Raw genomic sequence first — 18,481 nt, forward strand, 5'->3', positions numbered from 1 at the left:
TTATGCTGACAGGTAACTGCAATTTGGACACATTAGTGAGAAACATGAGAGGAAATAAACAAGAAGGATTATTCTTGGAGCAATCACGAATCACTCCGTTTTATCAACCATCTCAAACAGTTTTGATTTAAAGGTGTGTGCATTAAGAATGATGAAGCCCACACACTTTTAGAAGCTTTTAAACTCTTTATTTTATTGAAGAGTAATCGAAAGTGCTTTTGTCTAGACACAATAAAAGGTGAAACTGTAACTAACACTGAGTAGGTTTTGTACATGCTCCACACAGCACACATGTGCAGACACTGTAGGTGTTCACCCATCAGCCATTTATGCTCATATTAAAAGATTTCCAGGAGTGTAGGAGTGGCACGTTGGCTGCTTGAGAGTTCAACACGACAGAGGAATAGCAAACAAATAGTACTCTGTGAGAAAAGGCACGTACAGGCACAAGAAGAGGTAACAGCACGACGTCTAACTGCAACATCCACAAGAAAAAAACCCCACGGTGACGGCACACTTCTCAGTGTCAGAGCTAACAGGGCAGCGGTGTGTCATGGTCCCTGTGCCTCCCCGGCCAGCCCAGTGTGGCCACAAGTGCTTGTTGTTTTACTGTCTCTCTGCTCCCCTTGCCTTGCTCTCTCTCTCTCTCCTACCTGTCTGCCTGTGCGGAGCTCGGATTGGGCTCACGCCCTTGGCCCACGCACCTGCAGCTGATCTCCGGTGATCTCCTGGCACTGCACTGTCAAGATATCATCATCATGTTGGAAAAATACTTTTTAATGGAATTAACCAGCAAACACATGTAAAACTCTCTGGTAACCATGGCCACAGGATAGGAACTCATTGCTTTCCACTGCTAAAGTATGATTTTGTGGTCATTTCATGTATTTCTGTGTCCTGAAACAGCTAGTGGGACAACAATGGCAGCCATTTCGACAATAACAAGGTAGAAATTATTAGTAAGCTACAGAACCCACCTCAACACAGTGGTTACAGCATTTCTCTGAGGCTTAAGGAATCAAAAATCACCTAGTGTATCCAGCTGGTAAAATGCTACTGGCTTTTCTTTGGTGGCATGTTTGGCACTCTGATGCTGGAAACGTTTTAAGACATTCTAAAACAGCCAAATGATTTCATGATATTGTTGGGCTTGAATGTCAGGATGCTGACTGGTCAAATCCTTCTCAGGGTGTCTAGGATATAAATTGTGGAAGAGTTTGGACATTCAGAATTAAGACTGATACATCAAGAGGCCTTATGTCTTAGACACACTACAGGTATTGTTCATCCCATTGGTCTGAAGAATAGGGCTAGAACAGCTTTCTAATTTTAGCTGTCATTACAATCTGGAAATAGAGTAAGATCACCTGGCACCAAAGATCAGCCAGCAGCAGATGGACAGATTGGAGTTGCTCTTTAAAAATATCCTTCTTTTTCAACCAACTCTTTGTATTTAACCCCTGACGAGTCCTCAGACTCTTTGAATTCCTTGACCTAAATACAAAATGTAATACTGCAATTTAAATGCATGCACTGGTTCTCTTTGATTTCCAAAATATGTCACTTCGATCCAAGAAAATAAAGAACACACTACCTGAGGGTGGTCTTTCATCATTTCAAAAAATATATATAACACTTTTTGTAATAGTGTTATTTTTTAATCCTGACTAAAACCATCTGTTATGAAAATATATACTATTGTGTAATAGACCAGAGGGGGAGGGCTTTACCTTATTAAATATTCTCTGGAAACTAAAGAGATGTAGCCAGAGGTAGAAGTTTGTTAATCCTGTGAGGTCTCAGTGATTATACTGATGCTTAGCGATTACAAAGTCATTTTGTTATTATCCCAATTCCCAAACGTTACAGCAATCAGAATGCCTTTTGCTTCTCTCCAAAATATAGGGTCCTGACTGAGACCTCATAAAGTTAAACATACTGAGTACAATGAAAATAAATTCACAGTTTCTGTCTTTCTGAGGGAGTGGAGTTACTTTTCCTTGATTCCTTATATTTCTGGAATAAATCTCTAAATAAATCTTTTGGGACTCTGGACTGAAAATGTAACAGGTTCCTCCTCTGAAGAGAAACAGGTGTTCTCATCTGCCAAGTCCGGCTTCTTGGCAGCAGCCAGCTTCATGTCATACCAGGAGTGTGAGTTTAACTTCGGAGCCAAGCCTTTCCGTCACCCACACACACACACACACACACACACACACACACACACACACACACACACACACACACACATATATATATATAAATTATTATTATTTTTTTTATTCCTCCCCAGTCTGGGACACCCACTGAAATGTGCCAGACTCACATTCTGAAAGTGATGCAGAGTATGATGCAAATATTCCCCTACAAGGCCGGCACATGTAAGTACTACACAATGGAATGAGTTGATATCCTGGACATGAAGATTGCCATATTTACAGCTTTGTAACATATATGTGTAATATGCACCAGATGTTGCTTTAATGACACTGAAAGAGAAAACAGTGGGATGAAAGTTAAACAATCCCCGTAAATCAAACACCCTTCAACATCAGATTGCACTTTTTCCTGAGAAGACATACAACCCTGAATGAGAAGCTTTGGGGAAAAGCAGCGAGTGGTAAAGTGACATTTATATTATTTTATTTACAGTTACGCTTCCTCAAGTTTGATGAACTCCATTACCCATAAATAGAGCTCAGTGTTAATCTCATCAGGAAATCCAGCTTTTGTGGATGACGTGCTTGCTTGTATTAATTTAGTCTTGATTTTTTTCCTCTTAACTATTGATTTCTTTGATTTTAGCTCTAGCATAGTGCATGTGAAGCTTAAAATTTAGCCAAGTGTCTTTGAAATGATCAGTTTCAATACTGTGAGGGCCCAAATGTTGGTCATCGAAACATAATGTTCTTTATTGCATCAGTATTGTTGGTCCATAGTCTTTTAAATGGTTTCCAATACTAGATCAGGATGTTAGCAAGCTAAAAAAAAAGGCTCTTTGAGCTTGCAGATTTACTCCCTGTTGTTAAGTCAACCAGGTGCTCTTCTTCTTTGAAGCTTGAATGGTGTGGAACAGAACAGTATCACTTTCCAGTCAAACCAGCAGGTTACAGGAGATTTTACTTTGCATATTTTAAAAGTCTCTGCGTTAGACGCATTTTCTCAAAGTTTATAGATCTCCTTCCTGTGACTCAGCCACTGTTGTCAACAGCAACAGGCAGCAGAGGGACAGCCGCCTCACTCTTCTCAGAGTTGCCACCATCATTCTTCCTAGTTTGGTGGTTGGTTGTCTTCTTTTTCTCCTCCTTCTCTGCAGTATCTAAATTAGCCCTTGGGAGAGGTGGGAACTCCCTGCAGTATGGCGGCGGCAAGCATGGCACTAGATGCACCTCACCACTTTCATTTAAGAGCTGGACACAGGTGTAGAAGTCCTGCGGTGAGGGGCTGGTGCTGAAAGTGAGGTCTGGAGTGGGGATGGTGTTGGAAAGGCTGGGATGTTCCATCATGCTGTAGTCCGTCCGGGGCAGTGATACGATCTCTGGCATCGGCCACGGGGAAGGAATACTCAGAGGTGGGGTGAAGGCTTCAGTGGGTAAAGAGCAGTAAGGTGGAACATTCTGCATGTACGAGTTTGGGTTTAGAGCTGTGAGCTGATGCCGGGTGGACACTTCTAAGGGCGCCGGGTTGCAGGGAACTATTAAGGTGTCCCTCTCTGATTCCGAAGGGTTGTGTGCGTCGCTGCTGTGCTTCGGTGTGGTGAGATAGATGTCATCAGTGCTGACGTGGTCCCAGACTTCCTCAGAGTAGCTTGGAGGCCTGTAGCTGTGGAAGTTACTGAAGTGGCGGTTGATTTCGTCCAAGTTCCCCTTCTGAGGATGGAGGTGGGGATGGGAGGAATAAATAAATAAAGAAAAAAATAATGAACCAATGAGAAATTAAGATGTAGAAGAAAATGGGAAAAGAAGAAGAATGATAAAGGAAATAATAGTAAGGCAAATTAAGAAATTAAGAGGAAGAGGATCAGGAAAGCAAAAGCATGAGAAATGAAAATTAAGATGAGGAAAAATAGAATCAAAATGTAAATGGGAAATGAGGAAAGTGATAGAAAAAAGAAAAAGAACATGAGGGCAATTTTCAGTGAAAACAGCAAAAGAAGGAGAAACATGAGGATACAATAAGAAAAAGAGGGGGAGGGGAGATAAAAGCAACAAATGGAAAGAAGGCAATAAAGGAGCAGAAGTACAAGGTCAGGACAAATGGCTAAAACACGACCCTGAAAGGAGGGATGCATGCACGCATTTTACCTTCAGGAGCAATGGGTCAATCCCGATGATCCGTGGCTTTGGAATGGGTGGCAGGAAGTACTCTTTTATTCTGAAGGTGAATGTAGACAGAGAGGAGGTTTGAACATGTCAGTACGCAAACAAAAACAACACATTCATCCTCCCACGCTGTAACAGTGTGACCCTGAGAAGAGACAAAACCTATCGCCGTTCGCTCATTTTGTCCACACTGAGGAGTGAAGCTAATCTTTATTTTTCACAGTGTGTTTCTGTGGAGCCTCTGAAAAGTTCCCATGGAAAATATTATTCTGAACCACTTTCTGCTTTAAATAGGAACTGTTGGTGTGTATTATGGGGCAATGCAGATATGATAAATTATAGGGAAGAGAAGCTCAAACACATGCCAAAATAGCCAAAATATCCTGATCACCTCCTGGTGGCTGTATGTGAAAAGGATTATTCAAAAAAGACTGATCAACAAGCTGGTTTGAAGGGGTTGCCAAGAGAAAACAACTTCTCTCTAAAAAGAACATTGCAACACAGCTTAAGTTTGCAGTGATGCATCTGAACAAACCAGAAGACATCCTTTGGGCAGAAGAGACCAAAGTAAAGATGTCTGATCATAATGCACAAACAAACACAGTGTATCAGCACAAACAATTCATACCAGCTTACAGCATGGTGGTGGACGGATCATGAGTTAGGCTTGTTTTGCAGCCACAAGTCAATGAGTTGACCATGAGGTGCTCTGTATATCCAAGTATTCTAGAGTCAAATTTGAGACCATCTGTCCAACAACTAAAGCTCGGCCCAAACCGTGTCATTAAACAGGACAATGATCCCAAGCACAGTAGAGAATCTACAGCAGACTGACTGTGGCTCAGTCAAAGTCCAGACTTTAACCTGATTGAAATGCTCTGGTGGGACTAGATTATTTTTAATATGTAGTGATATGTAAAACCTTGAAAAAGGGTGTACTTGCCTTTAATTGACACACATAAAATAGGCAGCTTCACGGCAGCACTAAGCTAGCACACACACATTGAACGAAGTCAGTGTTCCAGCCATAAAATGTATTTAATCTTTTTAAAAAATGTAGCGTTATCTCTGAGCCTGCTCTTCCTGTGCGTCAGAATTGGATAGTTTAACAATTTAAGTTTAACAATTTCTCTGCAGCTCTCTTTACAAATTTGAAGGTCTTCCTAAAAATGAATCAGTTCAGATGTAAAGAAAATTCTTATTGACAGCTACAAAAACAAGAAGCAGGGCAGCAGTTAGCGTCTTACTTCTACACCTGCAATATTAAACCCAAAAATCTAAATCAAATGATGTGTGTGTGTTTGTGTGTCCGGGCGCATGTGTATATGTGGCAAGACAAAGATAGAAACAGATGTGTATTTTTTCTCACCTCTTGCTTTGTAGAATAATACTGAAGGTGATAACAAGCAGAGCCACAACGCCAACTCCAGTCACCAGAATCAGCACCAGCAATTTACCTGCACAGGTAAAACACACCTTGAGTCACCGTCCCTCTCCTCCTCCCCTGCAGCTTTACTCCTTCAGTGACACATTTAATTGGGAAAAGGGATGTTTTTTTAACAGAGGAAATCTTTTGTGATGTTGTGGGTGGGCCTAAGGGGCTTGGACCCACCAATTTAACAAAGAGCCCATCAGGACTGCCTGTGAGAGAGATTTTCCTCGATTTCATGTTAAATGATTATAACAAATACAATTAAAAATAAAAAATGAAAAAAGACTGTCGTTTTCCAATCTTTGAAGATAACATTCATTAATTTATCATTCACACCAATCAGAACAGGCCATTTCACACGAGCTGATGCATGTTAAGCAAGCAGGAGTCATTCAGCAAAGAAACTTTCTTTAATTTTTTTTCTTTTGCATTGCATACTGCTGTGGATGCATATCTTGTGACATGGCATGATGCTTATTGAAGCAGCATGGCTCTCTCCTGCTGTTTAAAAGATATTTACACTACCCTTAGGGGAAAAAACTAATTTTCCCTGAGATTGTTAATAAATGGGTCACATGTATTTTACACAGTAGCTTTTTTTCACAGTAGAACTACACAGAGCTGAACATTTCTGCATATCGTTCTCTTTGAAAGCAGAGGCAGTTTCTATTGAGAGAAGTTAATGAATTTAAATACAATGAGCCTCTCGACTGATGAGAGTCAATGTAGCTTATCAAACAGTCTCTTTCTTCAGCTCTCTTTTACTGTGATCTAGCCTATATGATGGAAATAATTCAAATAAGACAGGATTTATTTAATTTCAGTTGGATTTCAGTGTCTAGCCATCCATCCATCCATCCATCATCTATGGAGTAGTAGCAGATCTAATCTGAATCCCTCCCAAATGACTGAAGTTCTCACCCGATCACTGAGGGAGAGCCTCTTTCAGTCACTGCCCACAGCTTGTGAACTGGCTTATATTAGTATTTCTAATGTACAGCAAAAATAACAGTGATTGATTGGGTACTGCTTCCTTGATTGATACAGGCACATGTACCTGCTTGTAATAAATAGAAGTGGTAGCATTAAAAACATTAACTTCTGTAATGTGAATCCTCAGCTCAAATAGATCTGATCCATTCTGTCCAAATTCAGAATCCTGGCACTGCACTGAAAGAAATGCTGTTTCTATGTCTGAAAAACTGTCTTTTTTTGTTTGTTTTTTTAAATTTGTTTTTTTTAAAACAACATTGCATGTAAAAGAAATATGCTTAATGTGCTTAAAAAGCTTAGCATGTGTCTGCAGGATTAATGTCTAGTGTCAAGCTGTAGATGTTTGAATCCTTCCTCCTGTGCCACAGCACTACTGAGTCTGTGTTGAGAGCTTTTAACTGGATGGTGTTTTTTTTAAGTTATTGATGTCTTGTCATTGCCTGTACTAAATGCAATGTGATTTTATGCCTGCATTATAAAGCTTTAGTTAGGATCTACAATAAAAATAGGTGCTTAACTTTTTTGTACTTGCCTTAAAATTTGTTCAAAATGAATCTCACGAGAAACCGACAAAATATAATTTAAAAATGCAGAAACATACTGTGTTCACTGCAATTAAACCAACAATAAATGTAAAAATAAGAAACACTTGAAAGTCAAAACCAGAAGCATGTAAATCAGCACCGTTACTCCGTCTGGCTGCTGATGTACCTGCAGACTGCCTCGGGGGGATGCTCATCACCAGCGTGGCGCTCCAGTCACTCCACAGCTTGGAGTGCTGCGCACGGCAACGAACTCGGACCACGTAGTCGTCCACCGGGAGTCCAAGCAGCTCCACCTGAGGCTCACGCAGAGGATACTTCACCTGCATACAGACAACATGTTCTGTGACATGCAGACCATAATGAACTACTTTATACGTAAAACTCTGTCTAAAGAAGAGTAATGAACTCAGTGTAACGTGTATAACATTTTCTGCCACGTTGTTTTACACAGGATTTTGTTGGCAAATTTTTTTTAAGTTCTTGGTTCGTTTGTTTTGTATCTTGAGATTCTATGTGCTCAATTTAGGGTCTCTCCTCTTTTTTCCTGACATTTTGTTGAAGTTTGCCATCCTCATCACATTTTTGTTTGAGCTTGTTTTTTCTAATGTCTATTAATTAAATTCTGTACAAGATTCAAAATATTATCTTTTATGTAGATGATGCACCCAACATTTTCCTCACACCCACAAGCTAGTTTCTCATTCACCTGAAACCAAAACTCGATTAAAACAAATGACTGTAATCTCACATTTGAATCAGTTGTCTGCGCTTAAATTATTTTTAAAAGTAAAATAAAATAAAGGCAAATATCACCAATTTAATTCAGAAACACACCTCAGTGATGTAAAGATTTCTTTTCTTTCCTAAATAAATATCCAGAACTGTAAATGTAAAGATCTTCCCCCAAGAACTTTTTTTCTTTTCTTCCATTTGTATAAAAACTCATCTGTAGTTCATTATTACTTCTCTCTTTACCTTCCAGTTGTCTGGCTCGGTAATACGTCTGTACTGCAGCTCATAGACCAGCGTGATCCAACCGTACTGCACATGGGCAGGCACCGGGTAGGTCCAGGAGATCAGCGCATTGTGGCCCATTTCATCACCACCGACGTCTGTCAGGTTGTAGGTCAGGTTGACTGGTGTTTCCGTCTGAACTGTGAACAAAAAAAGGATCCAGAACATGGTAAATACTAGTGTATCAGAATTGTCAAAATTCTGGGTTCTCTTTTCTCTTAGACTTGGGTAGGAACTATTAGTACCCTACTTATCACTGGTGGTGGACTTCAGAAGGGGTCAGCACAGAGACTACAAGCCCATTATCATCAATGGAGCTCCAGTGGAGAGGGTGCAGTCCTTCAAGTATCTTGGTGTCCACATCTCCTCAGACCTGACAAGGGCTGCCCACATTCAGGTCCAGACCAAAAAGGCCAGGCAGCGCCTGTATCACCTACGACAACTGAGGAAGTTCAGGGTCTCTCCAAAGATCCTCAGGATTTTCTATACAGGCGCTGTGGAGAGCATCCTCACACAGAACATGACATCGTGGTTTGGGAACAGCTGTGTGAAGGACCAAAAAGCTCTCCAGAGAGTGATCCGTACAGCAGAACGCTGCTGCAGGATTGCTCTCCCCCCGCTTCAGGACACCTACACCAGGAGATGCCGGACTAGAGCAGCGCAGATACTGAAGGACCCGTCCCATCCTGGCAACAAACTGTTCCAACTTCTGCAATCTGGTAGAAGGTTCTGCATCATCCGGGCAAGGACAGAGAGACTCAAGAGGAGCTTCTATCCCCAAGCCATCCGTGCCCTAAACACACACACCCGCCCTCTCACATCATCTATAATTGACTGAGACAGGACTCTCTTCCAGACACTAAACCAAGGCACAATGTACATTTCAATTCCTTTAATTTTAAATTGTCTATCCTGTAAAATAGTCAGATGTCTATTCATATTAATGTACAGAATTCACCTGCTTGCTGCTACTACTGCACATTCACCCAATGTATATACTATATATATATATATAATGTTCTTCCTCTACACCCCCCCCCCCCCCTCCCAATTTCTTTGCACATGTCGAGGAGCGTGTCAGGCTACATTTCACTGTGTGTTATACTTGTATAACTATGCATGTGACAAATAAAGAACCTTGAACTTGAACTTGAAGCATATTGGGAGGCTTTGAGAGTACTATACAGGGATATAATATAAACACTACACTCTCTATATTTTAACATTAAAAAATGTCAAACTCATTATGTAGTGAGTCTGAAAATGTATTGGAGTGTTCTCATTAAAACTCTAATTGAAATTCGACATCAAAGGGTATTTGTCAGAGGGAAATTCACCCTCTGACTGATTCATCTAAGGTGTGTTTGCTTCTTCTTAGGTGTGCAACATTTCAGTAATGAGTCATGAGAATAATTCATTTCTAACACTGAAACTGTAACCTTTAATTCAATTCCAGTGAAAACGCCTATCTGCAGCTGTTAGCTGAATCTCCTGCATGGCTGTGATAAGAGCGACGTCTCTGACCTCCCCTGACATCTGAGGCACACAAAAAAAAGAGCACTACACTGCTGGTCACATGACGCTGCTTCACGCACGTGTTCAGTGATAATGATGCCAAGCAGACCTCCGATCTGCAACCCCTCAAAACCAGCTCAGGAAGTGGACTGCTCTGGTCCAAATGTGCAGCATCTGGATAATAACAGACACTCAGTCCCCAATAAATGAGATTAGCAGCTGGTCATTACACGCAGAATCTCAATATAAGCAGGGTCTGAGGCCTTTAAAAAACTTCCCTCAATTAAGGAATGACCTTGTGAATCTTATATTTAAGTAAGAATGAATGGCTGCTAATAGACTCAATATGAAGTGAAACAAGATTCTAATTACATCAGGAGCTCACTCACATGGTTAACCTTGAAATGCTCCACAGCTAAATTACTTCAGTTCAGACTGAGCATACTGAGAGATTCTGAGGCTGGTTTTAACAAATAATAACTATTTATTATTTATTTATTAACTTTATTGTTATCTTATATTATTATGGTAAACATGATAAGCAATAATAGATTTTGAAATGGTCAAATTAGCACTGTTCGTATATTTGTGTAGGTATAAAGAAGACTCTCTGAAATTAGGAAATGAAGCGATTCTGATGTGGCAGCTATGCTGTAGCTCAGGTGGCAGAGCAGGTCAGCCACTAATCAGAAGGTCGGTGGTTCGATCCCAGGCTGCCTCCTGGCTGCATGCCAAATGTCCTTGGGCAAGATACTAACCCCGTGTTTGCCTACTGGTGGTGGTCAGAGGGCCCGGTGGCGCCAGTGTCCGGCAGCCTCGCCTCTGTCAGTGTGCCCCAGGGCAGCTGTGGCTACAATGTAGCTTGCCATCGCCAGTGTGTGAATGTGTGTGAATGACTGAATGTAGTGTGAAGCGCTTTGGACTAGAAAGGGACTAGAAAAGCGCTATACAAATGCAGGCCATTTACCATTATTTTGGTTATGTATTATCTTACAACGCTTCAGTAAGCGATAGGCAGGTTGCTTCTCTAAGACCATTGCTGATGTCTTTCCTTCTTGGCATTGAGTTACCGCACACCTGAATGTTCCTGACTAGCAAACTCCCAAAACTTTTATAGAGGTGCTCACACTTGCTGATGAAATGTAAAATATTTGAATTTAACCCTTTAAGACCTACCATAGAACCAAGTTCGCCAGAGCTTATATTATATTTTTACATGCTGTGGAGCCATTTTTGGGAGCATTTCAAGTTGCTATACATCAATACAACCATTATAGCCCAAACTTTAATAATATGTCTGCATTAGGTGCATAGTAATTACATAAATTGCAAAAAAGTGCAATAAACTACAAAAAAATTGAAAATCGTTTTTGTTTTTTTAACATATATTTCTAGTTAGAGAAATTTAAGAGGCTTATCCCTCAAAACTGTAAATACAAAAAAGTTACACAAACTAGTTTCCCACCACAGGAAATTTATTTTGAGTGTCTTCATAGTTTTATTTTTGAAATACACCAATTTTTATATACTGCAGGAAAAACGAAAATAAATATTATAGTGCAAATTTGCAAAATAACAGCATATGCATCAAAATAAACTATTTCCAGCAGTGCAATATGAGTCTTAAGCATCCCAGAAATGACACAGAAAGTCATAAAGTCAAACATAACTTTTTAAAACACATAACAAGTAAAACACAAGCTCATAAGGCCCCGATCGTAAAAAACTACATTTCCGCAAAATGACGTCACTTCCGGTTTCGGGCAGGTCATGCGGTCATGTGATAGTTCGCGCTGATGGACGTAGGAAGTGTTACAAACAGCTGATGTTTTTGTTGCTGCAAGTGATTTTTATGCAGTTTTTGCAAAGCTATATGTGGAAGGAAACTGTGACCTAGGACAAGCTGATGGCATAAGATGTAAGTACAACTCCTCCAGTTTCATATGCAAAAAAAATTATTGCGCTAGCTTACTTGGTTGCAGAGCTACCGGGATTTAAAAATAGTTACGCAAAACAGAGCGTGCCCGCTCCGATCGGCTGTAAAGGGTTAAAAAGGGTGAAATTTTATTTTACCATGACTGTATATTTGATTAAGTACTATGATTTGTTTCTGTCATAAATACCTTTTAAAAACTAAAAAGGCCTTTCAGAAGTAAAGACATTTTATGTGAAATCAAATTTCATACTTTTTAAAACTTCTTGAGAATGCATGGGAACCCTGATTTATCTACCTCATGTGGAGACATATAATTACATTCCCCTTTTTTCACACAACTAGATTTCCATTTGCTTTGCAGACTTGTGCTTAAGTGTTACTTTTTACTGCCATTAACAGAATAAATCCAATTTAGCCAAGAAGTCAGCAATCATGTCAGTCGGGACGGTGAGTCAGTGGAACAGGGCAACGGGATGTGAGTAGAGGTTATTAAGCCTTAAAACATATTCTGGCAGAAAGCAACAGGCTCTGAAAATAAGTCAAGAGAGCAGTGCTGGGAGAAAACCATTAATCTTGTGAATTCATAAGTGAAAACATTTATTTTGCCACTCAATCTGCTCTCAATGCTGCTGTTTCTTTCCAAACTGACAGCTGCTCATTAAAGATGTTAAATGTTAAACTAGATCCATTTAAATAGAGCTGAAGAAGCGCATTCAGGTATGGCACTGTGCCATAATGAAGGAGACGAGGAAATCACTTTAGCTTTGGACCAAAGCAAAGTAAAATTTGTTTTCCCAAATTGAATAGGCTCTGTAATAGACTGAACAGCTTTCTAATCTGCTTGATTTGTTGCCATTCCAGCTAAAAATGGAGTTAAGAGCCAAGCCAATTGGTAATGTATTTTCTGATTCAGGAATTTAAATGTATGTAAGTTGTGAGGAGACAGCAGACAGTGTGTTCTGCAAAAGTACAAATGGAAAGTGCCAAAAGAGCCAAATGTTGACAACACAGCATTCTGACCTGTCATCCAAACATGGTCCCTCTAGGTTACAAAAAAAGCATAGCCAAAACACTTACACACAAACCAATGTGTGACATCACTGTGGCTGTGTCCATCTGTTATATACAGTTTATGTGTAAAAGGTATTCCCTCAGCAGACGGTACTTGTTACACTTAAAGACAATTTTAAATCAAAACTCTAAACACGACCTGTCCAGATGAGGTTATGTGTTGAGGGTAAGTACCATGGTGATTCAGCCAGATAGCCACAACGCTTCCTTTAATCTCCCTTCATAGTGCACACCTCACATCCCCCTATTATCCTCTATTTAGGTTCAGGATTAATCCAATCCAGATGAAGTAGGTGGGTAATTATTCACGCCATCACAGTGACTATTACAGTTGTTATTAACTCCTAGTTCTCGGCAAACTGGCAGCTCTGTCAACTGTCAAGTTCTCTTTGTCTTTTTATGAACTTGAAGATGAGCCTAAAGATCCTCCTCTGTCCTTGAGTGTTAATTTTTTTTAATGAATGGTGTGATGTAATGATAAAGAGGTCAAATTTACAGCTGTACTTAGTTAGGGCTAATTTTGAGTAAGGACAAAACCTGTTATTTACATAGTGAATAAAGGTCATATTGAGCTGCTTGTACTAATAACACATTTGGTGGCTTTTTACCAGATACACATAAAATTACAGCTCAATTATGATGACAGTGAGGAAAAGTTAAAAACCTACTGATTTCCAGTCCAAAGTCCTTTGGCTCTTCGTGTACAAATGTTTTTCTGTTTCTGATTTATATCGAGTTTGAGATTAGAACAAGTTCTCCTTCCCGTGAACTTGCTGTGAATTATCTTATTTATGCAATCTTTTAAGTTTTCCAGGAGGTAAAATGAATTAAAGCCTGCAGACAATAAAGTCATCTCACTTTTGCCCTTTATTTCGCTGCTGCTTTGACCACAGGTGGCGCAGCTGGCTGTCTGAGCATGAAGATTTCTTTTTTAAAAAATGGGTTTATCAATACTCAGACATGAATTTTGAAGCCTTGAAACTCGCTCTGTTTTCGTCTGTTTTCTTGTATCACTTTGTTCTCAATGTTAGTCAGTAAATAAGAGGTCGCAAGGAGAAATCTGCACCAAAATCAATTTCCAATGGAATCAAATTCCATTTAACAGAACAGTTTTGTTGTTGGCTGAATAACAAACGAACCAAATCAAAACAAAAAGAAGCAAAAAAACTGAACTTCTGTGTAATGGAGTCATATAATTAGTTTGAATCAGCATTTTTAACCGAGATCCGACCCCTTACCTATTTCCGCCACGTCCAGGCAGTGCTGCTTGGAGGTGTAGTTTCTGTGGGTGGTTATGGCGGTCACGGTCAAACAGTACACCATCCATATAGATGTGTGGCTGCTGTCAAAGTGGCAGCTGTTGGGGCCGCCAGTCACATAGTCTGGACATTCCAGTTTGGCTTCCTTCCTTCACAAAATCAAAGAAAAAACACATTTAGATAAACACTAACAAACAAAAGGGAAATCAGTAAATTAACACTGGACATCTTTTTAAACAATACTTGGGCTTTCTTTTCTTTTTGGCTTTTTTAACAGTCTAATTTTGTCTAATTTCCAAGCAGGTTTGCAATAATTTATCACACTTATTGTAGACATCATGAAGCCAAACATCCAACCAGAGGGCTGAAGAACTGTTTTCAGCCAAAAGAAAAACAAGGTCTCCCACAACAGATGGTCTCACTCCTGAGGACCTGAGGTTAACACATGGAGATTACAGAGAGAGACACACAAATTCTGGGGAAAGTTCTCGATCAAGCCCCAAACCAAAACTGAATCCAGTCCTGACCTAGTAGTCCCAACATCTGAAACCAGCTTAAAACCAGGTTAAAACCATTATAAAGAAATGGCCAAATCAAAGCCCCAAATCAGGTTCAACGTTAGGCTAATGCCTCAAATTGATCTTAACTGTAATATTTTAAGGAACTTGTCTTTAAGTTTTGAAACTTTTCTATATGGAGGATAATCACAAGCTTATGTTTAACCTTATTAGCATGTTTGTATTCAGTCCTAGTGAGGGTATTTCATGTAAATAAAAAGTGTGTAATGGCAGTTTAATATATTAAAACACAAACAGCACTGAGGTGTGCCTGCAGAGTGTAATCTCCCTCTCTGAGCTGTGACTTTATTCCTAGCTGCTTTGGTGTTTAGTAAGATTTTGTCTTTTTTTTTTTTTATCAGATAATCCCTGATCTACATTTGTTTTCCCAAACAAACATACAAAGTGCAGCAGGAGATGAAACAACAATCAGTAGGAGCTCTGAAGCCACGTGGTGGTCAAAAGCACAATCCAATTTGTCCTGATTAGTGGCAGCGTTTTCTTTGCTGTGGCTGCCATCTGGGCCAGCTGGCATCTGTTTGAGGCCACGTGAGTCTGCGTTCAGGATTTCAGAGCAGCTTGGAAATATTGACCTTCTTAAAAGCTTCCCGGTGACGCGAAGCACGAGAAATCAAACTGCATAAACTCACCTGACCCAGAAACTGACCCAGTGTGCTGCTGATCTGGGGCTTCTTTTATAGTTTCACAAGGCTAAAACAAGGCTCTTATTGTTTGTTAGGGTGGATGTTTTATAAGGTTTTATAACATAATATGTTTACACTAACCCCACTAATGTGGGTTAGTGTAAAGCATTGATGAAATTTGAAACAATTTGATTACAATTTTTAAAGCCTTTTAGTCCCTCAGTCTCAAACATATGCACTAAGGCCACCAGTCAACACCTATCTACTGTTTATTTTAGTCCTAGTTAACTGTGAGATGTGGAGTTCATACTCTTTGGAGTAGGTGAGGATGTGGGTGACTTCCTCTCCGTCTGTCAGGTTGCTGAGTGGATGCCACCAGCAGGTGAAGTCCTCCATGTTTGGCGAGCGGCAGAAGTAGATGTGAGGCCTTGTCGTGGTGCCACCAGTCGCCTCTGTGGAGTCACACATGGGTGGAGTTAGAGGAAGTATGATGAAATTATAGTCTGCTCACCACATCTTTCTTCCTCAAGCCCCTCAGTTTAATTCATTCTGTCTGTTACAAGCCATTTCAGCTACTTCCTCTTTAAGGTCATCCTCCCTTTGACCTAACATTCATTTGACTGGCTGTCTGTCAGTTTGAAATATTTGGCCACATTTGTGCCTGTGATATCATACAAGGCCAAGAGTAGAAAAAAACTGAACCTGAGTGTCTGAAACCTGAAATTTTGCTCACAATGAACACCTGTATATACAGTGACCTTCATTGTTTTAAACTTGTATGTATGACACACAATAAGAAATGGCAGCTGTGGTGCAAAAATCATTGATGATTACAGTGGGGCAAAAAAGTATTTAGTCAGCCACCGATTGTGCAAGTTCCCCCACCTAAAATGATGACAGAGGTCAGTAATTTGCACCAGAGGTACACTTCAACTGTGAGAGACAGAATGTGAAAAAAAAAATCCATGAATCCACATGGTAGGATTTGTAAAGAATTTATTCGTAAACCAGGGTGGAAAATAAGTATTTGGTCAATAACAAAAATACAACTCAATACTTTGTAACATAACCTTTGTTGGCAATAACAGAGGTCAAACGTTTACTATAGGTCTTTACCAGGTTTGCACACACAGTAGCTGGTATTTTGGCCCATTCCTCCATGCAGATCTTCTCGAGAGCAGTGATGTTTTGGGGCTGTCGCCGAGCAACACGGACTTTCAACTCCCGCCACAGATTTTCTATGGGGTTGAGGTCTGGAGACTGGCTAGGCCACTCCAGGACTTTCAAATGCTTCTTTCGGAGCCACTCCTTTGTTGCCCGGGCGGTGTGTTTTGGATCATTGTCATGTTGGAAGACCCAGCCTCGTTTCATCTTCAAAGTTCTCACTGATGGAAGGAGGTTTTGGCTCAAAATCTCACGATACATGGCCCCATTCATTCTGTCCTTAACACGGATCAGTCGTCCTGTCCCCTTGGCAGAAAAACAGCCCCATAGCATGATGTTTCCACCCCCATGCTTCACAGTAGGTATGGTGTTCTTGGGATGCAACTCAGTATTCTTCGTCCTCCAAACACGACGAGTTGAGTTTATAGCAAAAAGTTCTACTTTGGTTTCATCTGACCACATGACATTCTCCCAATCCTCTGCTGTATCATCCATGTGCTCTCTGGCAAACTTCAGACGGGCCTGGACATGCACTGGCTTCAGCAGCGGAACACGTCTGGCACTGCGGGATTTGATTCCCTGCCGTTGTAGTGTGTTACTGATGGTGACCTTTGTTACTTTGGTCCCAGCTCTCTGCAGGTCGTTCACCAGGTCCCCCCGTGTGGTTCTGGGATCTTTGCTCACCGTTCTCATGATCATTTTGACCCCACGGGATGAGATCTTGCGTGGAGCCCCAGATCGAGGGAGATTATCAGTGGTCTTGTATGTCTTCCATTTTCTGATGATTGCTCCCACAGTTGATTTTTTCACACCAAGCTGCTTGCCTATTGTAGATTCACTCTTCCCAGTCTGGTACAGGTCTACAATACTTTTCCTGGTGTCCTTCGAAAGCTCTTTGGTCTTGGCCATGGCGGAGTTTGGAGTCTGACTGTTTGAGGCTGTGGACAGGTGTCTTTTATACAGATGATGAGTTCCAACAGGTGCCATTCATACAGGTAACGAGTGGGGGACAGAAAAGCTTCTTACAGAAGACGTTACAGGTCTGTGAGAGCCAGAGATTTTCCTTGTTTGAGGTGACCAAATACTTATTTTCCACCGTGATTTACGAATAAATTCTTTACAAATCCTATAATTAAGAAGTAGGACAACTGAAGCAAACATGGCCCACATGACTGCAGCAAACTGAAAACTATTACAATCATTTCTAAAAACACGTCCTCTCTTTTTTTTATGATTTATTGAGAGCAGACTGATGATAATTCAATTTCTTTCAAATTAAATATAAAAGACAGACAAAGTGGGCATACAGCTGTGCTACACAGTAACTCTTTGATCAATCTGCTCTTCTTCAGGCACAGCAGGGATTTTGGAGACTCACACTGTGAATACAAACACAGTGCTCTCTAAAGCATGACACTCTTTCACAAGCAGAAAAACAACTGGCCGAAAACAGGGGCAGACAAATCAATCAAGCACTCAGCCACACGTGAACAGTTGGCGAGTGTCAAAAAACGCCCTGCGCCAAAAAGGAGGCAGGAAAAAAATGTATTGATAAATAAATAAATGTTCAGAAATAATTAAAATAAATAAATGAACATATCAGTTGAATGATATATAAATATTTATGGATTCATTTATATTTCTGAAAAAAAAAAACCCGTTGTAGTTTCAATTCACAATTTTGAATTTATTTTGGAATTCTCTAATGTACAGAGTTATACATACAGACTCAAATATATACTCACTTAAATCTTTCAGCGATGCTGAGGGTTCTGCAGAGTCTTTTAACTTTTTAAGGCGTATTAACTTCTTATTAGTGATCATTACTGACTACAAGTGGTTGCTTCATTGTTCAGCACAACAGCACTAATTAACAGCAATCACTGGACTGACTAACACTCAGGACAATGGGAAAATTCAAGGAACTTAGATTAAGATTTGCAGATTTACACAGGTTAGGAATGTCTCTTGGAGCCATTTTGTAAACAACTGGAAATTCCAAGATGATCAGTTCAACATTTCAAGAATT

General features: G+C 40.2%; 1 protein-coding gene across 3 annotated transcripts in view; it reads right to left on the minus strand.

The window, feature by feature from the left end:
• Nucleotides 1–1,824: 1,824 nt before the first annotated feature.
• The window catches only part of crfa4 (cytokine receptor family, class I receptor 4), an 81,931-nt gene continuing 65,274 nt past the window's right edge, over nucleotides 1,825–18,481 (minus strand). For all 3 annotated transcript variants that reach the window (XM_085399370.1, XM_085399369.1, XM_085399368.1), the window contains exons 3-9: nucleotides 15,599–15,740; nucleotides 14,067–14,236; nucleotides 8,268–8,446; nucleotides 7,459–7,612; nucleotides 5,692–5,779; nucleotides 4,305–4,374; nucleotides 1,825–3,869 (exon numbers count right to left, since the gene is read on the minus strand). In XM_085399370.1, coding sequence (XP_085255496.1) covers nucleotides 3,192–3,869; nucleotides 4,305–4,374; nucleotides 5,692–5,779; nucleotides 7,459–7,612; nucleotides 8,268–8,446; nucleotides 14,067–14,236; nucleotides 15,599–15,740 — 1,481 coding nt within the window. In that variant the 3' untranslated portion in view covers nucleotides 1,825–3,191. The remainder of the gene's footprint in view (nucleotides 3,870–4,304; nucleotides 4,375–5,691; nucleotides 5,780–7,458; nucleotides 7,613–8,267; nucleotides 8,447–14,066; nucleotides 14,237–15,598; nucleotides 15,741–18,481) is intronic.

Source organism: Rhamphochromis longiceps, linkage group LG23 (assembly GCF_057381845.1).
Source record: "Rhamphochromis longiceps isolate RC_006_pf linkage group LG23, R_longiceps_female_GT1.1, whole genome shotgun sequence".
In the NCBI taxonomy this organism is placed as follows: Eukaryota; Metazoa; Chordata; class Actinopteri; order Cichliformes; family Cichlidae; genus Rhamphochromis; species Rhamphochromis longiceps.